Source organism: Equus przewalskii, chromosome 12 (assembly GCF_037783145.1).
Source record: "Equus przewalskii isolate Varuska chromosome 12, EquPr2, whole genome shotgun sequence".
NCBI lineage: Eukaryota > Metazoa > Chordata > Mammalia > Perissodactyla > Equidae > Equus > Equus przewalskii.
In genome coordinates, this window is record NC_091842.1 from 42628480 (window position 1) to 42650073 (window position 21594).

The window sequence follows — 21594 nt, forward strand, 5'->3', positions numbered from 1 at the left end:
GCCCCCGAGGGACGTCTGAGACCTGTGCAGGCGGCAGCTCCCGCCCAGCCTTGAGTGGCCCGCCCTGTCTGCCCCACACTTGGCCGGATGTGGGCATCTTGGCCTTCTGGCCATCTGGGAATGGCAGAGCGGGGTTGGAATGTGATGGGAAGAACAGTGCTGGGCCGATCTGGGTCAGGCAGGCCAGGCCTGGACAGCGGGATCCGTCTGGCCCACCCGCCCAGGGCACAGGGACGACCAGCCCCGGGGGCTCAGCTGGAGCAGTTGCTGCTCCTCCTGTGAGACACCAGCTGCTGTCGGCAGCTTGTGCAGCTGGCTTCTCCTTCAGCAATGTGCAGAAGCCCCGGCTAGAAGCAGCCCCTTGGGGTGTGGTCCCCCAGTGCAGGGTGCATGGGGCCACATGCCTGCCATGGAGCCGCCAGGAGCCGCTCTCCAGGCAGGGCTTCCTGAGAGAGGCCACCCAAGTGGGCGGCACGTTCCTGGGCCCCTTTCCTCCCTCCAGTCAGGGCGTGCGTCTCAGTGCCCCTCAAGCACCCCACCCTTTACCAACCATGCAGTGGCCATGAGTGAAACATGGGACCCCATCTCCTTATGGTGAGTTCTGGTCGGGAAACAGTGTGAGCCAACAGACAAGCAGGGGCGTCCTGCGGGCAAGCGCTCAAGACACACATGGGTACTGAGCAGTTGGGTGGCCTGTGGTGCCCCGACCGGGGTCAGGGTTCACCTCACTGAGAAGCTGGGGCTTAAGTTGAGACCTGGAGGATGGAAGGGGCCCTGGGGCACTTGGAGGGAGAGCTTGTGGCCGAGGGCAGTTACAAAGGCCCTGAGAACAGCAGGGCAGCCAGTACGGCTGGACCCACCTGGGGTAGGAAACAAGGTCAGAGGAACATGGGCAGGTGGCACGGGGCTCCTGGCGTTTTGGGGTCTTGGTTGGGACTGCCGAGGTGGGAGCCGTGGGGGTCTGAGTGGGGAGGGTAGGTGGAGGGAGCTGGTGCTGAGGAAGCCTGGACTTTGTGGGCTGCAGGTGGAGTGGACAGGGTTTGCTGATGGTTTGAAGTGGGCCATGAGAGAAGCCAGAGGTCAAGGACAGGGTTTGGGCCTGAAGGCACCAAGTTCCCGGCTCAAGAAGCTTGCCTCTGTGGCTGGTGTGGGTGGTCGCCATGGTGCCCCAGGATGCTGTCAGCATCTGCAGGGAGGCAGGTGCCGTGTGCTCCTCCCCAGCAGGACGTTCTGGGGGCCTTGGTGCTTTGGCCCTTGCTCTCCTGCCCACCTCTCCATTTTGGAGACAGCCCTGCCTGGCTGCCCCCGTGATGGGCTGTGTTGGGGGTGCAGGGGGCCCGCTCTCACCCCTGCGCGGAGGAGGCCTTGTCACAGCCCTGGGGCACGGAGCCTCCAGGACAGAGACTGTCTGGCTGGACTACGGGTTCCAGGGCCAGCCGGAAATAGACTTTAGAGTGTGTCCCTGACGCCTTTCTTCTGGAGGGACGCTCTTGCCCTTTGAGCAGCAGGAGGTGTGCTGGGAAGGGGCGCCCTGCGGGCTTTAGGGGTCCGCGTGGTCGGGAGCTGCTGTGAGAGTAGCCGTGGTGCCACAGTGATGGTGCCCGCTCCCCGCAGCCTGTGCTCGTCGGGCGTGGTGCGGCTGCACATCAACAGCTGGCTGGAGGTGAGCTTCTGCCTGCCGCACAAGATCCACTACGCCGCCGCCAGCCTCATCCCCCCCGAGGCCATCGAGCGCAGCCTGAAGGCCATCCGGTGAGTGGCCCTGCCCTGCAGGCCTTCCCTGCAACTTCTGCCTGAGGTGTCACCAGCTACTGGGCTCCAAAGATTCTCTTTTGCTTTTCTTGCCACAGAAATGGTGGCTAGGGCTCTCCCATCTATAGAAGTAAAACACGTTTCTGTGTCTGGTTTTGGGCAGGTTTTCCCTGGGCCTCTGGGCACTGCCTGAGGGGTGGGACTCCGCGCTGCGGGCCTCACCTCGGGCCTGAGTCAGAACTCCTGGGAGCTCAGGTTCTTAATTTAACTGATTTTCTGCCCCAATCCCCTCCCCCCGCCCATCAAGTTCCCTGTTTCCTTAAATAGTTTCTAACTAAAAAAGGAATTCCTGGCACATTAATTTGGAGATGACGAAAGCAAAGTCCTCGCCTGGTCCTCCGTCCCTCGCCCAGTCCGTGCAGGGAGTCCGTGTCTCTTCTCCTGGGCTTCCTTGCTGAGCGTGTTTCCATGTAGCTCTAGTGGTAGTCTGCCCTGGGGATTTTGCTTTTCCTCATATTTGAGACTTTCCTTGGGAAAGATTCATTCACTTGTTCGATCAACAAACGTGTGCTCGGCAATCCCAGAGGTGGGTGGTAGAGTCAAGTGGTTGGGCCTTCCTCAGTTTTGTTTTTTTCTGAGGGTGACAGTAATCCTTGCAGATTTTTAAAGGCCCCTGGACACGCTCTCTCACGGCCTCTTCTCTCTGAGGTTCGGTGCCTGTGGGCTCTGCACACCTTTGTGTCCCAGGTGCACACCTAGTGCAGGGGCCTGCGGCTCGCGTGTCCGCTGACCTGTGACTCTGCTCTGCAGCCCTTACCATGCCCTGCTGCTGCTCAGTGATGAGAAGTCCCTACTGGGCGAGCTCCCGCTCGACTGCTCCCCGGCCCTGGTGCGTGTGATCAAGACCACGTCTGCCGTGAAGAACCTGCAGCAGCTGGCCCAGGACGCAGACCTGGCCTTGCTGCAGGTATTGCCTTGGGGGCCGGGGGAGATGGACCAGAAGCATGGGCAGGTGGGAGGGGCTGGGCACGTCCAAGCAGGCGACCTTGGGTGAAGGCGGAGGTGCCGGGGCGTCAGGAAGGCAGGCCGCCTGGGTGCTGAGAGCTGCTGCGCAGCCTGCCGTGGTCACAGATGCTTCCGGGGTTGGGTTGAGGTCCTAGAATGTGCGTCAGACCTGGGTTCGGGGCTGGCTTTGTGCACTAGCCACGGGACTGTGTCCACGTCGAGAGCTGGTGAGGCTGCAGCAGAGAGGAGTAAGGCCGTGCTAGTGCTGGGGACAGGCCTCTGGAGGACGGGATGCCAGGGCTGGGGGCTTGAAGGGCTGAAGCAGGGCATGCAGGGTGGTACCCCGTGAGGCAGCAGCACGTCCTCCCCACTCGGCTCATGTGGGCAGTGAGGGCAGGAAGCTCAGAGGCAGGCCTGACCACGTGCAGAGCCAGGACTAACCTGGTGGCCTTGACCACCCCCCTGCATTGGGGGGAGTGAGTTTGTGCATGTGCAGGCCTGTGTTCTGTGCAATGTCCCACCCCCCTGCCAAGCCACGTGCCTGTGGGCTGCCCTTTCTGATCCGACAGAGGGCCCCTCAGCCCTGGCCGTGGATCTGGTTGGAGCCTGGGGTGGGGGGCAGGGGGCGAGGAAAAGCCCAGGGAGAAGTTGGAGGCCACGGGCACCTTCCGAGTGACAGCCTGACGGTGACACCCAGGGTCTGGTGGCACTGGCCACCAGGGGGCAGCAGGGCCTGGCCCAGGGACCTGCAGTTCCTGCAAAGGCCACCGGGCAGCAGCCTTCTCAGGCCCGGCTCCCGCAGAGGGCTCAGGCATGAGGCAGGCCTGCTGGCTCTGCGAGGCACATCTGGGGAGCTTGTCCAGCAAGGCCTCACTCTTGGGCCCCTTTCCCCAGTTAGCCTTTTTGGATTCTGTCATCCAGAATAAGTCCTTCCCTCGTCTATACCTCATGACCTTTATCTGCCCCTGGTGAAAGTGTTTTCGGATTCTGCCGTGGTGTTTCATTTGGACGGGACCCAGCAAGGACCACATCTTGCTCGCCTTCATCGCGTCCACAAGATACAGAACCTTAAACGTGCTGGCCGTCCTGTGTGCAGAGTCTGTGTTCTGGTGGATACCCTTAGTGTCTGCAGCCCCATTTCAGGCTTTGAAAGGGGCTGGCCCCTCACTGTCCACTGAGCCTGCCCGACACGGAGACTCTGGATGCTGTGCCTCAGCTTGCTGTCATTCTCCTGCAACAAAGACAAAGCTTTGATGATGTCCCCTTGGCTTCCCTGCCCCAGCCTTGCTATGGGGACACTGTTACCGTTTCCTTCCGTACCCCTCCCCACTGAACCCGGTGCAGATCAGGGTTTGCTGCTGGTGTGGTTGTGCGGAAGCCCCCTGGGGCCCAGCCCTGGTGGCCCTCACTGACCTCTGAGACTCTGTTTCCTGCGGTAGATGGCCCAGTGGGGGCTCTGTGGGGAACGGAGGCTGGAGCCCAGCTGGAGCCTCAAGCACAGAGGCCCCACTGGGGAGGGAGTGTCAGCCTCAGGTGTGAATGTCACCAGATGATTTAAAGTCACTCATGTTCCATCCCAGGCAAAGAGAATCTAGAAGTATTGTGGGCTTTTTGTCACAATGAAATTAATATGTTCTTTTTTATAAAAATTCAAATTTCATACACATTATAGACACAAAAAGAGAAAATCCTCACAATTCCACATCCCAGAGGTGACAACTGTAGATTTCTCCAGATTTTTTCCAAGTATATATTGACACATTATCTTTGAATAACAAAATTAGGATCACGATGCTTGTGATTGGCTAAACAGTGGCCCCACAGACCTCCACATCCTAATCCCCAGGACCTGTGAACGTGACCCGCTGTGGGACTTTGCAGATGTGATTAAGGACCCTGAGATGGGCGGTGATCCTGGATGATCTGGGTGGGCCCAGAGTCGTCACAGGGGCCCTCCACAGGGAGGCCGAGGGAGACTGGAGTGCAGAAGGGGAGGTGGGATGTGATGGTGGAGGCAGGATTGGCGTGATGTGGCCACACACAGAGCCGCAGCTGGAGGAGGCCAAGAGCAGATTCTCCCCTTGTCTCTGGGGAGAGCGGCTTGCTGAGGCTGGACTCCAGCCCCGCGATCCTGAGTTCAGACTTCCGGCCCCCAGAATGGTGCTCTGGCCACAGGGAAAGGTGGGAGTGGAGACCCCTGGGTGAGGGGGTGGTGGGGATGGGGAAAGTGGGCATGGCCTTGCTTTAGAGCGAACGTCCATGGGACTTGGGATGAGAGAAGAGGGTCAGTGATGGAACTGTGGTCTCCGCTGTGGTCAGGTTGGTGCCAGTGGGGGTCCCGCCTGCCGAGATGAGGTGGGGGGCCCGTGGCGGTGCACAGGTGTTGCGTGCCTGTGGGGGGTTCACCCCTTGGGGGCGTGCAGCGATGGTGGGGGGGCAGCAGGCCCACCTAGGGTGATGCCCAGTGAGAAACGCCCGGTGCCTGTCCCTGAGTGTACCCACAGGGCCGGGTCCTGAGACCTGCCCTCCCCTCATGAGGCTCGAAGGGGTTCCTGGCGTCCTGGTCCGTCTGTGGCCCACCTTGATGTCTGAGCCCAGGAGAGCAGGGTGCTGGGATGTTCTGCAGGGATGCTGGGGTACACAGGGACGAGCATGTGGGGTGGGGGCAGGTTCAGCGACCCCATATCCACTGTCGCATGGAAACCCATCCCCATGGGCTCTCGGTGAGGGGAGGGCGCTGGTCTCTGCCAGGATGTCCAGGCAAGCCCCTTGCTCAGCCGAGCTGCCCCTGTGATCCTGGGTGCCCCAAATGCCTCTGTGCTTGTGGGACCTTTCCTCACTGCCAAGGACAGCACAGGGCCCTAAATGGGAGACAGTCCCAAACCACACAGGGACCAGTGACAAAAAGGCTTGTTGCTCTGAGCACAGAAAACGCTGTGCTGCGCTGGCCTGTGCCCAGTGCCCTGGTGGAGGTTGCAGAGTCAGGAAGGCAGCCCTAGAGGGTTGGCCTCCCAGCAGTGTCCTCCAAGCGCCCTCTGCCCACAGGTTTTCCAGCTTGCGGCTCACCTGGTGTACTGGGGCAAGGCCATCATCATCTACCCGCTGTGTGAGAACAACGTCTACATGCTTTCTCCCAATGCCAGCGTGTGTCTGTGAGTACCTCTGGCTGCAGGAGCCCTGGGCCACTGAGTGGGACGGGGGGTGGCCAGCAGGGCCTTCCAGGTGGTGCTCCCGGGTCAGCCAGGCCCTTGCTCTGACTGACGCCTGGCATCTGCCATGCCCAGGGTCCAGCTCTGGTCTGGCCCAGCCCTGCGTGGCCCTCCAGCCTGTGCTCCTCCGCACCCGCTGCCTCCAGGAAGGGCTGCATCTGTGCTTATCTGCCGGACCCTGGGCTCTGACAGGGTACCTGGTGGGAGGCTGGGAACCTTGGCTCTGCTCGGGGCTCAGAGGGGCTAGGGATGGCCTGAGCCCCTGGCTCTTCCCGCCCCTTGAGGGAGAGCACCTGGGCCCTGCTCACTGCCCTGTCCTGGCACCGCCCCGCCCCCCCACCCTGTGCTGCGCTCCCTGCTGCCGTGATGGGGGCCGTGGAGCTGAGGGACACGCTCTCCTCCTTGTCCCCAGGTACTCCCCGCTGGCTGAGCAGTTCTCCCGCCAGTTCCCGTCTCATGACCTGCCATCCGTCCTTGCCAAGTTCTCCTTGCCCGTCTCCTTATCAGAATTTAGGAACCCCCTTGCCCCCCCTGTGCAGGAGGTGAGTCGCAGGAACTCGGAGAGCCCAGGAACCACCCACCTGGCACCAGTCCCCGATCCAAGGGCCCTCCATACTGCCGCACCCTTGGCCTGGTTGGGGGCAGGGGGCTTGCTGTGTAGGTGGTGCATGCCCTGCCAGGGTGACCAAAAGCCGGCTCCCTGGCCAAGCCACCTGCAGACGCTTGGCCAGCGACCCAGCACTCAGGCAGTCCCAAGTCCCTCCCACCCACCATGCCCCGTGGAGCCCACCCTGGTTGTGGTGGGCAGTTGCCCGGGTTAGAGCCAAGCTAAGAGGCCGAGCTGGCAGGAGAATGCTGACCTTTCCTGGGAGGATAGAACCCCCTTCTGGGCCTGGGATCCCACAGCTGGAGGCTGCAGAGGCAGCTTGGTTTGCCCCAAGCCTGGGCCCAGCCATCACGCTCCCTTCCCTGCCCAGTCCCGGTGGCCACAGCATCTGTGTGGGTTCTGGGCCCGCTGGTCCCAGAATCTCCGCATCCATAGGGCCTGGAGAGGGCAAGTCTGGGACAGGCCCTGCCCAGTGGGCCTGGGGCAGGACAAGGGGCAGGCGGGGGTGCTGGGTGTGGCGGGGACCTCCAGGGAGGTGTGGTGTGTGCAGCGAACTGGTGACTTCTGTGCCTGTGGAGGGTCGCGTCCGGCCTGGATACGAGAAGGCGGCTTTGCCCCCCTCCCGGCACACGTGGGCTCTGGGCAGGGGCCCAGGCGGGCCAGCTGGGACAGGTGTCGGAGAAGGGCTGGCATTCTCAAGCCTTTGTCTTCAGAAGTAAAGGGTTTGCTTTAATAGGTGCCAGATCTGTTAGGCAAAACTGGCCTGAGAAGTGAGCCCTTTCCCTTCTCAAATTGTGAATGAGGAGACCCTGCTTCCTCAGTTCATTTAGATGCTGAGCGTGACAGAGCTCTCAATGCCGTCTTTCATGGAGCCTTCGGTCTCCAGGAACTGTGCCAGGTTGTGCCAGCTCAATGAAAGACACACTTTGCATCTGCACCCCCCTGCCCAGCAGAAACTTCCCGATGGTCTGGACAGCGGGTGGATTTTCCAGGCCATGCCTGTCAAGGGGCCAGAGGGAGCCGAGTTCGGCTCCACAGTCCCAGGGCGAGGCCGCAGGCCCCTCACACGTCCTGCTTCAGGCTCAGGATGTGCTGTCAGTGCTTATGCAGCCTCTTTTATTCCTTAGTTTAATTAGGTTTGACCAGGTCATGCACGCCCACGGTGCACCCCTATTCCATGTCTGGTCAGCCAGCCCCTCCCAGGAGGGACCCTAGGGACAAAAGGCAGGTGTGTCTGTGCATGTGGATGCCATCTGCGTGCGCCTTCCTGCCTCCCAGTGCTCGAGTGCCTCCCGCACAGGGCTCCTCACTGTGCCTGGTCAGGGGACAGCCCAGGGGCCACGGGTGACTCATGCCCAGGGGCTGCACCCCTTACAGGGGCCCTGTCCCGGGGCGTGCTTTCAGGGTGACCCAAGGAGAGGACTTTCTGCTCCCTGGTCAGCTGCCCACAACCTCTTTCTGAACAGTGTCCAGGCCACAGGGAGGGGGTCACCGTGGGCCCAGCTGTGTGTGGTGGTGGGGCCTGAGTGGCAGGGCCTAGTGGGCAGGGGAGACGTGGCAGAGCAGGGGTGTCTCAGAGCCAGAGGGCACAGGGGCCTCCACGTCACAGGTCCTACTCCTCATCTGGGCAAGAAGGCAGACGCGTGGGCAGCCCAGGTGTGTGGTGGGAGCAGTGCGCGCATGGCCCTGGTGTCCTGGCCCTGCTGCCTTCCCTGGGGGGTGGGCTTGCAGAGCTGCCAGCCCCTGGGAGCTGGAGCTCATGGTCCCCTGACCTGCAGGTGGCTGTGGGGCTGTGTCTTTGGCCATGGCTCCCCAGTCCTCAGGGAGGGGACAGGGTGTGGTGGGGACCCGCCTCCCCTACCCTGGGCCTCATGCCGCCCGTCCCACAGACCCAGCTCATCCAGATGGTGGTGTGGATGCTGCAGCGCCGGCTCCTCGTCCAGCTGCACACCTATGTCTGCCTGATGGCCTCGCCCGGCGAGGACGAGCCCCGCCCTCGCGAGGACGACGTCCCCTTCACCACCAGGGTTGGCGGCCGCAGCCTCAGCACACCCAACGCCCTCAGCTTTGGCTCCCCAAGTAGGAGCCCCCTGCCCAGGGCGTCTCTCTGGTGGGGGGAGGAGCATGGGGAGCACTTTGGAGTGGTGGCCGGGAGGCCCAATGAGGGCCCTGCTGGGAGTGGCCGAGGCCCCCTCACATGGCCACACGCGTGCGCACACCCATCCCTTACAGGCAGCTGGGTCCTCGAGCAGACAGCCACCGTCCCCTGCTGAGCAGCTTTCCCTTGCAGGAGGACTGGAGTCCCCTCCCCTGCCTCCTTGCGCTTCTGTGGCTCTGAGGAGCAGCCTGCCCCAGCCTGCCACGTCTCCCCACCTGGGGTCAGAGGAGTTGAAATGTCTGTCCCAGGGCCTGTGAGGAAACAGTGACTGTCACAATCACTTCTTGAAAGAGCCGTGGTGGCCACAGCGTGCCCCCAAAGGCTGCAGCCTGTTGCCAGGCTTCTGGTCCCTGGGGCTGGGAAGACGAGAGCCCAGAAGGCTTTGGGGTGGCGATCCCCCAGGCTGAGGCTGGGCCTCGGGCTTCAGGCTCATTGCCAGGACCCAGCCTGCCCAGGGCTCTCCCTTGTCTGCACTGGTTGGGGGGGGGTTGCGCGGTAGGATGCCCGGGGGGCCGGCTGCCCCGTGACCCATGCCCCCCCACAGCCAGCAGTGATGACATGACCCTCACTAGCCCCAGCATGGACAACTCCAGTGCAGAGCTTCTCCCCAGTGGGGATTCACCGCTGAACAGGAGGATGACGGAGAGCCTGCTGGCCAGCCTGTCAGAGCACGAGCGGGCAGCCATCCTCAGTGTGCCTGCGGCCCAGAACCCGGAGGACCTCCGCACGTTTGCCAGGTGGGGCCAGTTCCAGGGCAGGACAGAAGGTGGGGTGAGGGACCCAGCACAGCCCCACTTAGATCCATTGATGACCACAGCGTCCCTCGTCGAGGTGGCATCTCAAGTGCTTAGGTGTCTCCACAGGCCACGCTGCCGGGCATGGGGGCGCGTGCTGGGCGTGGGCGGCATGGGGCCCATGTGTGCTGGGTGTGGGGAGTGCGGGGCCCATGCATGCTGGGTGTGGGGAGTGCGGGGCCTATGCGTGCTGGGTGTGGGGAGTGCGGGGCCCATGCGTGCTGGGTGTGGGGAGTGTGGCCTCCTCAGTGCTTCCTGGGTGTTTCTTGTCCCTTCTCGGGAAGGGACAGCAAGTTCTCATCCTCATGGGCTTGACAGAATTTGTTCCCGGGCTCTTAGCCTGGGGTGAGGTGGTCCAGGATCCCCACATCATAGGCGACACAGACTTTGTCACATCCACTCCTGACTGGGGGGCCCTGTAGGTGTCGAGTTTTCCAAGAGTTCAGGTTGCCAGGGATGAAGCCCCCAGTTGAGAGCCACATGCCAGGCGGCTCTTGCAAGCAGCCGTCCGGGCCCCGTCTGCCAGCCCCAGCCAGACACACTACCCCTAGGGCAGGGGCCCTGCCCGGATCCAGAGCCGCAGGGGAACAAGGGAAACCTCTGGCAGACCGTCTCTCTGCGTGGCGCCACCCCAATGCCAGAGCGGTGTGACCCTCAGGCTCGGTGGCTTCAGGGCTTGAACAGCCGTGTGTCCTCACAGATCTACTTCAAGGGGCCAGGGTGGGATGGGCCCAGAACACTCACCTGCCCCTGGTGGGGGGCTGGTGTGCAGCTGCCTCCCTGGGCCCCCAAGACCCCCCCCACCAGCTCTGCTTAGGCCTGTGGGTGCTCAGTGCTGACCCCACTGGCAGCTGTCAGGACAGAGGCCAGCCTGGCTGTGCCACCCGCCCCGCAGGCTCCTGCACTACTTCCGCGGCCGCCACCACCTGGAGGAGATCATGTACAACGAGAACACGCGGCGCTCCCAGCTGCTCACGCTCTTCGACAAGTTCCGCAGCGTGCTGGTGGTGACCACTCATGAGGACCCGGTCATCGCCGTCTTCCAGGCGCTGCTCACGTGAGCCAGCTGGGATGCAGAGGCAGGCCACTGCATGGGTGAGGCGCTGGCCTCTGCCCACCCCGGGGCTCCCCCGTGCTGGGCCCTCTTAGCCCTGCGGCCCAGCTTGACAGTTCAGCAGCCACTGAGGGCCACTGCCCTCTGCCTTCTCACTCTTGTCCAGTCCTCGAAGCAGCCTGTGTCTGAGCTGAACAGGTGAGGCCCCGAGCCAGAGGAGCGTCCAGGACTCATGCCCGAGTGAGGCCTGCATGCTTCTCACACACAAATTTGGGCCACAGGTTTTTCTCAGACCCTCCTCCTGACCCTGCCCATGTTCCCTGGCCCCTGCTGCTGCCCTCCTTGCAGCCACCCTGGGGAACATGCAGAAACACGTCTGACCCGCCCCTGTCCTTCCAGTGGCCGTAAGGAGTGTGAGGTCCTGGTGCCTGGCCCAGCCTGCATGGTCCAGCACTGCCTGTCCTTGTGCTCCCGGTTCTCCAGCTTGCTGTGTGCCTTTCCTGCCCTGGCCCTCTCCACTGTCCTTGGTAGCCACCAGGAAGCTCACGGCCAAGCTGGCACCCCCTTTCCCATCTGAGGCGTGAGGGCCCGGGGTGATCATGTCCTGCAGTGGTGGAGGGGCCCCTGCCCTCCAGGCCTGACCAGCACGCTTCCTCGGCTCCCCGTTGGGGGGTGTGTACCTGCACACTGGATCCTCCGTCGTGGGGCTGCGTGGGGCCTGAGGAGGGATGTGTCCAGCTGGGCCTGGCTCTCTGGACACCAGGCACACACACAAGGCCTTGACAACCCTCCCTGGAGGAAGAGCTGACCCCAGACATGCTGACGACCGAAGGGGGCTCTGCCTGACACACAAGCAACAGTGTTTTCTAGAAATAAAGCATTTATTTGGTTTTTAAACAATTAAAAAGCCTTGCCTGAGCAGGCCTTGCTCAGGCCTGTACGTCCCGCTCGGCTGCCCTGTCGACCACGCTGACCCAGGGGCTGCCCTGGATGTAGAAGCGCAGGGGCTTGTGGGCCCACTCGCCCGCGTGGCCAATGCCCACTCGGGCTGCTGCCACTACAGCCGGCTCAGTGGGCCCTGGGGGGCCGCGCTCCAGCCACACAGCCTTGTCCTTGGCCAGGTCCCGCTGGTCGAAGCTCTTGTCGATGGCCAGGGCCTGGCACAGCTTGGAGGGGCCGCTGCAGAGCTCGCGGTCTCTGAGGGCCCGGCCTGCCGCGCCTTTCCGGAGGGTGCTGCGCAGCTGCCGCATGGTCTCCAGGCCCCCCAGGGGCTCCAGCGCTCGCAGGAGGACACATGCCCCCTCCCCTGTGGGTCAGAAGGACGGCCTGGGAGCGGAGCCCACCCCACCCCACCCCACCCCCGGCAGGACGCTGAGCACACCTGCGCTCACTCAGAGTGCCTGCCCCTCCTGCACACCTGTCCCCGCAGGTGGCCTGCCTCCTGTGGGTGCCTCTACCAGGTGGGGCCTCTCCATGAAGCCAGCAGGCCTGAGCCCTAGCTGGCAGAACCTGTAACAACTCACATGCTCGTCCTCGGCCTTCCCCTGGCTACCTCTGGTTTGGTGATTGGCAGCAGCTGTGAGGCTGGCAAAGGAGCCCCCCCACCCCCAACCAGAGAGCCGGTCCTCCTGGGCATGGTTACCCCACCAGCAAGGAAGAAGCCTCAGGCCTGGCCCAGATCCCTACCAGGCCCCGGGGCCCCCCGTCGGCATCACCCACTTGGGATCTGTATTGGGCAAGCTGGACGGCTGGCTCGGAGCAGCCCCAGTGTGCACAGGGCACATGAGCCCCAGCCCTGGCTCAGTGGAGAGACTGACGGGCAGGAGGAGGTGCCCACAGAGCCCTTATCTCCCCTGGGGGGCCCCTCCCTACCAGTCCAGGCCACTCCAGAGGCCAGAAATGGCAAACCGACACACTGGGAGCCCCTCAGACTCCTGGCTGGGGACAGTGATTACCTGGACCCTGGTCAGAGGAGCCCTGACCCCAGCAAGGCCGCTCTCCTGGGGCAGCCGCTCCCCTGACACACTCAGCCATCTCACCGCCTAGGATCTAGGAGGCTCAGCATGAGGGGTGGCCAGGCCAGTCCCCACTCATGGGCCAAGGCCACGCAGGCCCCCATCAGCACCTGAGAGCTGGCCCCGAGTGGCCCAGCAGCCATGTCCTCCTACACAGCCAGTAGCCGGCAAGTGTGGGGGTTTTTGTGACCAGATGCACCTTAACCAGCCTGTTCTCAAAGGACCTCAAGATACACTCAAGGGCAAGTGATGCCTCGAAGTTCCAGCCCCTCCACGATTCCTGGGCCTCCCAGCCCACTGGCCTCAGGACTCCGCTGGGTCCACCCGGAGCCCTCATGGGTACAGCACAGGCCCTGTCTCACTGAGCCCCCAAAGCCGCCTGCCCCTCTTGCACCCCCATCTCCTGGAACGCACCCGAGTCCCCATCCGACAGAAACACGGCACCCCAACCTCTTCCTGCCGAGTCCCCGTGCCCTCACCCCACTCCACCCGCACAGCTGCTCAGTGCCCTCACCCCACTCCACCCGCACAGCTGCTCAGCCTCGGCAGCCTGACCCATCTGCTCTCCGGACCATCTCTGCATCCCCTCTCCCTGCAGGCAGGCAAGGACCACGTCCTGGCCTCCCCTCTCCCTCGCTCCACTTGGGGACCCCTGGCTCTGACTGTCCACACTCATGTGGTTCCCTGCCCCCCAACCTCGGTGTTCCTGGCACATCTTGGTCACACGTCCTGAAAGTAACACATCACCTCCCACGTCTGCCCCGTCCACGTCCCTCACAAACCCTGGGCTTCTCTGGACTCAGTCTCTCTCCCTGACCGAGTTCAGTCTCACCTCACGTGAGGGGGCTGGTTCAAGAAAAGCTCCATGACCCAAATGAGCTCTTGGGTGATTGACAGGTCCTCTGGCACGGTCCCCCCCGCCCCCCATGTCTAGTCTCTCAGTTTCACTAACACCTGCTTTGTGCCGGGCACAGGGCCAGTCATGGGTTCCCCGTGTCCTCTAGCCCCTGCAGCTCTGGCACTGGACATCCCCAGCTGTCCACTCTGGGTGCCGACAACTCCCATGTCACTGGAATCTCTCAACTAGTGAGCATGACCTACAGCATACCGGGCCCCGAGCCTGAGTGGCCTCGGGCCTTGGCTCATGGTGGGATGGGCGGTGGGACGGCCATCCAGAATGGGCTGGGCAGGCCCTGCTCCAGGCCAGCAGTGGCTCTGACAGGAGGTGCCGTGGGCTCTTCCTTCTGAGCACAGACCACCCAGAAAACACTGCCACCTGCTCACAAAGGACCGAGGCTGCCCAGAGCAGCTCCCACAGGTGAGTGGGTTCTCCCAGGAGCTCGAGACCAGCATCTCTCCGCTCGGCACTACTGATGTTTGGGGGCCGTCCTGTGCACAGAGCTTTCAGCAGCATCCTTGGCCTCCTCCGTCCACTGGATGCCAGAGCACCCCACCAGCTGTGCTGACCAAGAACGTCTGCAGACACTGCCTAGTGCCCCCTGGGGTGGCAGAATCATCCCAGGTTGAGAACAACTGATCCAGACCCCATAGCTGGCTGCCCGGCTGCTCCAGCCCGAGTCCCGCTCAACCGAAATCCATCTTACCCTCATTCCCCCAAAACCAGCCCCTCCTGGGTCTACCCTGGGCCACCAGTGCCTCCAGCTCTGAGCTTGGGGACCAGTGGTGGCCTCATGGCGCCTGTCTGCTCTGTGTTCAAGTCAACCCATGACTTTGATTCTGTGGGGGCCCCCGGCCCCTCTAACTCACCTGTCTGAAGCCACAGGTCCTGAAACCCTGACCTAGCCCACCAATGGGACTTCCTTGCTCAAACACCTACCCCACCCTGGTCCTCCCAGTGGTCTCCCAGCTGCCAGCTGAGGGGCTCAGCCCAGGCCTCCTGCTTCCCAGCCCCAGTGCCCAGCACTGCTCACCTCGGCTGGAGACATTCATGCAGAAGTACATGCCGTAGATGAGGTACACGTACAGGGTCCCCGGCTCCATGAACATGCTGCGGTTGCGGGGGGTCTGCCGGCCGCCTCTCGAGTGGGCAGCTTCATCCTCTGGCCCCAAGTACGCCTCCGTCTCCACGATGCGGCCGCGGAGCTCTGTGCCGTTGTCAAGTTGCCGGACCAACACCTGTGGGCAGTCTCTGCTCAGGGCAGGGGCAGGGGTCCACTCCACCCTGACAGTCCACAGCCTAGACCTCACCTCCCTGGCTCGTGACGCATCAGGCTCCAGGTGCAGCCAGGTCCCCAGCAATGCTCCCTCCATCCTGCTGGACCACTGGACCACAGGCCTGCTCACTGAGTGTCCTATCCATAGGCGGCAGCCGTCTCAAGCTCTGGCTGGGGCCAGGCTGGAAACCAGCAGTAGGGAATTCGCGTACTTCAAGTCCCCTTGGCAGGGTCCTCCAACCCCCTGGCTCCTCCTCCTCCCCGAAGTCCCCTTGGACTTAAATGCTTAGCCTGGGGCAGTGCAGTGTGGATGGCACGGGCCTCAATGGTGTCCCCACAGGGCTGCCTGGGACACTCCAGGGCCTGTGGACTCTCCACCTGGACTGTCCCGCACACCACACTCTGAGTGGCCTTTCTGAGCAGCAGGACCGGCTTCCTGCATGCCCCAAGCCTGGACCACAGCCCTGCGTGTAGCCTGCTCCACAAGGAGTGGGCCAGTGTGGGCAGTGGGCCAGAGAGACAAGACTGGCTATGGTTGGCTCAGACAGCACCCTGGGCTGGGGTGGGGCCAGAGGGCCGGGCCGAGGACAGGGCAGGGGGAGTGGCCAGGGCTGTCACCAGACGGGCGGGCATTCTCAGGTCAGCAGAGCCCCTAGGAGAGCAGCCCAGGCCACGGAGGAGCCAGGGAGGGCCAGTGGAGTGCTGAGCGTGCTGGGAATCGAGGCCTCCCCAGCCTGGAGCCTTTCTGCTCTGTGGCAGTGACTATTTCTCGGCTGTGTGGCACAGGATGGCCCTGGAAACGGCCAGCAGTCATGCCCTATGTCTGGAGCTCTAGCCTTGACTCAACCAGGGAGCACAGTGGAGCTTCAGGCGAGGACATCCCCAGCACCTGGCTTGTCATTAGGCCAGAGTATTCAGTTGGATGGCCAGGCCACCCCTGACTCAGCCCAGAGAGCCCAGTGTGACCACGGCCAGGGTCAGCGACACGGGATGGGGCAGGTGGAGCCTGGACACTCAGTGGGATAGTGCTGGAGGATGCCTTCCTGGAGACAGGGTGGAGGAGAGAAGGGGTCGATGCCTTCCATGGAGGCCCAGAAACCCCCTTGTGCATCCACACGCTGGGATTGGCCAGACCATCTCCAGGCGAGAAAGGGCGGCCCTGTTCCATCTCAGACAAGGCCTCGCTTCCATCTTTCCAGGAGATCAGAGGGAGCGCTCCCCACTGAGCTTCATTCTCTGTCTCGGTGCTCCGTGAGGCCTGCTGGGGCCCAGTGCTCTTCCAGAGAGGAGCTTCCCACGGCTCTTTCCTCACTGTCTTCTTTCCCATTTGGATTTTCCACTCTGATGTCATTTCCAGATAGCAGACGGTGGTTCCCCTCACCCCCATTACAAATGTGTCTCCTCCTTGCTGGGGGAGGGTCCTGGGGCAGGCCACCCTTCTCAGCCAAGCAGGTGACTCGAGAGTGGTCTGGGTTGTCACAGCAAGTCATGCTCCTTGCAACAACCTGTTCAGGGACGAGTGCATGACCCGAGCCTGGCTAAGGGGGTCTGCAAGGACAGCCACTGGGAGGTTATGGAGAAGGCTGTCCTCCTGACACAGGACACACATGGTGGAACACGCCCTTGTCTGCTGCATACTGCCCGTCCAGCTCGGGCTCAAGTGGGTGTGACGGGAGCCTAGGGGACACTGTGACAGGCTGCGACCCCTGGGCCCTCGACCTACTGCTTGGAGTCACCGCCCCACGTGCCTTTTTATGTGAGATCATAAACCCTTGTTGTTTAAGGTGCTTTTAGGAAGGTCTTCTGGCCCTGGCATCCCTCATGGGAACAGAATCAGGTCCCTTCCCCACCAGGTCACCTTCCACTAGCACACATTTTAGGATTTGTTCTTTTCAACACCCAACTCCAGCCACCAATTTTCCTATTAGTCACAGAAACCGATTCTCCTTGGCCATTTTAACCTAAAGGCAGACTCCAGGAAAGGATACAGGGTAGGCCACGGGCCTTGAGGAGGACCAGCTAGATGGTGCTCCAGATGGGATGTGGCCAAAATTCCCCTGCTGCCAGCACACGCCGACGTGCACACTCTGCGTGGCCACAGACCCCACTCCCACAAGCCCTGGACAGTCCCTGATCTCTACTCCAGATCCTGGACCTGCCTTGAGCTGCAGGGGCCCCTGGAAGCCAGCACTGACGCTGTGAGGCACTGTGGTGAGGAGGAGGTGGTCTCAAGGTGACCCCAATGCTGGGCAGCCCACAGGCCATGGCCACAGCTCTCATATGTCTACAAGCTGTCACTACCACTCACAGGCAAGCCCCAGTAGGGGCACTGACGGTGTCAGGGATGGGGCAAAGGCAGCGCCTCACAGACACAGGGGCCACTCCTGACCTTGGTCCTTGTAAGAAACCTGCCTGCGGTTGATCCAGGTGGAGCAGGGACAGCAGTCCTGTGTCCCAGGTGGAGAAGGTTGCAGCTGCTCCTGTCCTCAGCGCCTTGAGTGGCAGGCGGACAGTGGTCCCTTGCCTCCACCTGGGGTAGGGCCCACCAACCTCAGCATTCTCCCCGGCCCACCTCGGACGCACCCTGCGCCCCAGACGGCTGTGGGGAAGCTATGCAGGGACAACTGTGGCCAGGTCAGGGACGTGAGCCCAGTGGTTAGAGGGCTGGCCCACAGAGGCTGCACAATGATGCCACTGCTGCAGAGGCCACTCGCTATAGTCACATTACCTGTCCCAGAAATGCCCGGGCTAGGGAGACAGCAGGCTGGTCGAAAAACTCTGATCCCAGTCGAGCGGGGCGGCCTTGTGGGCTTGAGAAATAGATGCTGCGCTGGGGGCCCGGAGTTGCAGGCAGCCCCAAGCTGGGCTCTCTGGGGGAAGGCGTCCAGGCTCCATCGGGGGGGCTCTGATGCTGCTCTGCCTCCAACAGTCGCTGCTTTTTTTGCCCCAATCTTCGGGAAAGCTGTGATGGGAAAGGACAAAAGGTTGTGTGGTGAAGTCAGACTCACAGAGCTCAAGGACCACATTCTACTTCCTGCCTCAGTTTCCTCACCTGCAAAATGGGGGCAAGCACTGCATGGGCTGTCACAAGGTGTGAACAGATGCCCTCCCTGATGTGCTCAGCCCCGCGCTGGGCCCCAGGAAGGCTCGGGAAGTGACTGCACGTGAGGACCGGCTGGTGGCAGGGGTGACAGGGTGCCACTCTGCTCCATGCGCCCTCCACACTTGGGAGATGCACAGCTTGGTGGCAAAGGGCTGTAGGGCCCCGGGAGGGGACAGTGGGCACCTGAGCCTAGCACAGGAGGGCTGGCACCCGGATTCACACTCATCACTTGGACCCTAAATGAACTTCTGAGTCTGCTCTGGAACCCAGCCCTTTGCATTTGACCCTAACCAGGAATTTAAAAACATAGCGGTGACCTCGATGGGGCCTGGCCAAGGAATGAATTGTGGGTCTGTGCGTCATTCATGCCCCTGCCTCCTGACTTGGCTGACATGTGCCAGATCCCTCCTCAGAATGACCCAGAAGGTGCCCCACACACACAGGTGGGTGACCATCTGCCTGGCCCCACTCCAAGTGCTCAGGGCACAACCCCCGATGAGTCCCCAACTGTCCTCTGCCTCATGACACAGGACGTCATCGTGATACGAAGCAAGTGGGGCAAAGAAGAGGTCTCCAGAGGGAGGAGGAGGACCTGCTGGGACCCAACACTTGGTCTGCCTCCCACCTGCCGCCACGCAGCCTGGAATCCTGGCCACACACCCTCTGCTGCTCTGGGACCAGCTGCTCTCCAACATGTGGAGGCAGACGAGGGGAGCAGGCGAGCACGGGGTGATGGAAATACGCTCCTCGAGGGCTGGTCCTCAGCAGGACCCACGTCTCCCTGGCATGTGACAGACCCCTTAATTTTTTTTTTTTTAAAGACTGGCACCTGAGCTAACAATTGTTGCAAATCCTCCTTTTTTTTTTCCTTTTTCTCCCCAAATCGCCCCAATACATAGTTGTATATTTTAATTGTGGGTCCTTCTAGTTGTAGCATGTGGGATGCTGCCTCAACGTGGCCGGATGAGCGGTGCCATGTCTGCGCCCAGGATCCGAACCAGCGAAACCCTGGGCTGCCGAAGCAGGGCACGCGAACTTAACCACTTGGCCACAGGGCCGGACCCAGACCCCTTATTTTTAACATAAGTGCTGATGTTCTGTGTTGAATGGAGACTGCCAGTCTGTTGAGAATGGATGCTGATGTGACTGTCTCTACAGCCAGCCCATGTGCCCATACTTGCCAAGGGCTCAGACTCTGGGACGCCCTAGCCTGCCCCATGGCGCTCTGGTGGGTCTGGGTCTCTGCCCTGGCCCGCGCTGGGTGCTGGGGGACTCATGGCTGCCCAGGGACTGAGGCTCAGAGAGGCCTTGGCTTCCCCACTGCAGACCCAGGATTCAAACCTGCCTCAGAGGCCTTCACCGTGACGGTGAGGCTCTGTTTGGCAGTGGCCGAGGAACAGGCTGACCCTGCTGTTGCACCCAAGAGTGAGCACTGCCTCAAACATGCACCTGGGCGCCTCACCCCACCACCTGGCCCTGGTTAGAAAGAGGGTTCCGGGCTGGCCCTGTGGCCGAGTGGTTAAGTTCGCACGCTCTGCTGCAGGCGGCCCAGTGTTTCGTTGGTTCGAATCCTGGGCGCGGACATGGCACTGCTCATCAGGCCACGCTGAGGCAGCGTCCCACATGCCACAACTAGAAGGACCCACAACGAAGAATATACAACTATGTACTGGGGGGCTTTGGGGAGAAAAAGGAAAAAATAAAATCTTAAAAAAAAAAGAGGGTTCCCTGGGTGAGTGACCCCAGAAAGCCACCCGTGGTGTCTGTGCCTCAGTTTCCTCATCTGTAGAAGGGGATCAACACCACCTGTTGCACAAGACTGTCCCGAGAATGCAGTGAGAAGCCAGCCCAGCGCTTGGCTGGCATACAGCAAGCACCCAATAAGTGTTCGCAAGAAACATCTCCACTGGGGAGGCCTCTGGGCAAAACCTGGGGACAACTGTCTCTCACCAGGTTGGGCTCAGCGAGCAAAGGGCAGGAAACAGCCTGGCCTGGACGAGGGGATCCAAGAGATCCACCAGCGCTCCATCCAAACCTGGGCAAACGGGTGAGTGACTAACGAGGGTATTCATCAGCTGTGACCGACGCTGGAATGAGGATCGTGGGAAAGCGGCCCCTCGGGCCAGCTGCTCGGCCAGCCCCACGGTCACCTCCGTCGGCAGGCTGGCTCCCAGGGAGGAGGCGTCCCAGGGGGCCCGAGCGCCCAGCACTGAACCAGGAAGCCGGCGTCGGGTCCCCTTCCAGACCTCACCGGTGACCTCGGGCCTGGCCCGGCCGGGGATGGGGGGGGCGGGGGCGCTCGTCCGCTAACTGCAGACGGCCGGGGCCGGCCCCGCGCTCGGCACTGGACTCCCGGGCTCGGCTCAGCGCCTCACTGGTAGGGACACTCCGCTCCCGAGCCTGCCCCTCGGCCACACAGCCCACCTGGCGCGCACTCACCTGCGCCCCGCCGCGCGCGGGCATCCGGAGGCTCGGCGGGGGCTCTCGGGCTACAGCCCGCCCGACACGGAGCCCAGCCAGGAGCGGAGCCCACCGGGAGCAGAGCCCACCGGGAACTGAGCCCTCCCTGCAGCCGACCACGGAAGCGCGCCGGCCCCGGGGGTGGAGCCGGCGCCTGCGCAGAGCGGGACGGAAGCCTGGCGAGCGCGGGGCGCGGGCTCCGCCCCCGGAGGAGGGCTGCGGCTGGGGGCGGTGGACGGGGAGTGTGGTTACGGCCGGTCACCCTGCCCGGCGCCCCACCTCCCGTCCTGGAGAAAGGTCCGGGGCTGCTGGGACACCGGTGGCGTGAGAAGGAGGAGAAGGTGGCTGGAGTTGGGACGAGCGACCCTGCACCCCGGGGCCCCTCTGCGACCTGCCCCCCGCCCCCACTTGCACCCTGGTCCCCGCACCGCCGCAGAGCCCACTCCATCACTAGCCGGTGGTCAGACCGCCGAGAGGACTGGTCCGCCTTGACCTCTGAGTGGGCCCTTGAAGGGCCCCGGTTGGAGGTGTAATGGTTTGGGGGTGGCCCATAGACGGCTTGGTGGGGTGCACGTGGCGTGCGCGTGAGCGAGGTGGCGGCGCAGCCGGGTCCCCGGGACACGCCTTCCTGGACTGCAGAGGGGTATTACGGACTCGCTCCGGACCTCGGGAGGCATTTGGCTGGGGCGGTGGGTCAGGAAGACTGTCTGGGAAGCGGATGCCAGGCCTATCCGGAAGCCCCCGCCTGGTCATCATCGCAGGCGGACGGGGATTCTGTTTCTGCCGTGGAGCCCCCACCCCTCCCTGCCCAAGGATGCGGAGAGGAGCCCGCCCACGTCCTGGGGTGGGCCCGCTGGAGCGAGGCCAGCCTCCTAAAGAGGCCGAGGCGGAGGCTGGGGCTCTGGGGACCCGTGAACACCCGCCTTTCAGGGCGGTGGTCTGGGGCCTTCCGGGGAAGCCGCTGCCCTCCGCCTGCTGCCCCAGCCTGTAACTTCTCAAGGCGGATTTGTGCCCCCAGGGAGGGGAAGGGAGTCTGGGGAGGGCGCTGCCTGGTCTAGAGGAGTGAAGGGGCGTGGGTGGGGGATGTTCAGGCTCAGGGCTGTGCTGCGGGGTGGGGGGTGAGGGGCATACTGCCCGCCCTGTGGCTCAGTGGACCTGGGAGGGCAAATGCAGTCCACATACCCAGCAGAGCCACCCCGTACCTTCGCTCTAGGGTGTATCCCCATCTGTAGGACCCCCCTGCTGTTGCAGGCACGGTCCCAT

At 62.8% G+C, this 21594-nt stretch overlaps 2 protein-coding genes across 9 annotated transcripts in view; one reads left to right on the forward strand and one right to left on the reverse strand.

The window, feature by feature from the left end:
• NPRL3 (NPR3 like, GATOR1 complex subunit) overlaps nucleotides 1–11486 on the forward strand; it is a 37931-nt gene extending 26445 nt beyond the window's left edge. For all 8 annotated transcript variants that reach the window (XM_008538367.2, XM_070568909.1, XM_008538368.2 and 5 more), the window contains 7 exons: nucleotides 1615–1752; nucleotides 2563–2719; nucleotides 5803–5909; nucleotides 6379–6508; nucleotides 8463–8652; nucleotides 9276–9468; nucleotides 10421–11486. In XM_008538367.2, the coding sequence (XP_008536589.2) occupies nucleotides 1615–1752; nucleotides 2563–2719; nucleotides 5803–5909; nucleotides 6379–6508; nucleotides 8463–8652; nucleotides 9276–9468; nucleotides 10421–10586 (1081 nt within the window). In that variant the 3' untranslated portion in view covers nucleotides 10587–11486. The remainder of the gene's footprint in view (nucleotides 1–1614; nucleotides 1753–2562; nucleotides 2720–5802; nucleotides 5910–6378; nucleotides 6509–8462; nucleotides 8653–9275; nucleotides 9469–10420) is intronic.
• On the reverse strand, nucleotides 11442–20524 carry MPG (N-methylpurine DNA glycosylase). Its single transcript, XM_070568915.1, has 4 exons — nucleotides 20311–20524; nucleotides 17497–17730; nucleotides 14526–14730; nucleotides 11442–11885 (listed from the first exon to the last, which is right to left on the reverse strand). The coding sequence occupies exons 1-4, from the start codon at nucleotides 20332–20334 to the stop codon at nucleotides 11509–11511; spliced, it is 840 nt and encodes a 279-aa protein (XP_070425016.1). The 5' UTR covers nucleotides 20335–20524; the 3' UTR covers nucleotides 11442–11508.
• Nucleotides 20525–21594: the final 1070 nt, after the last annotated feature.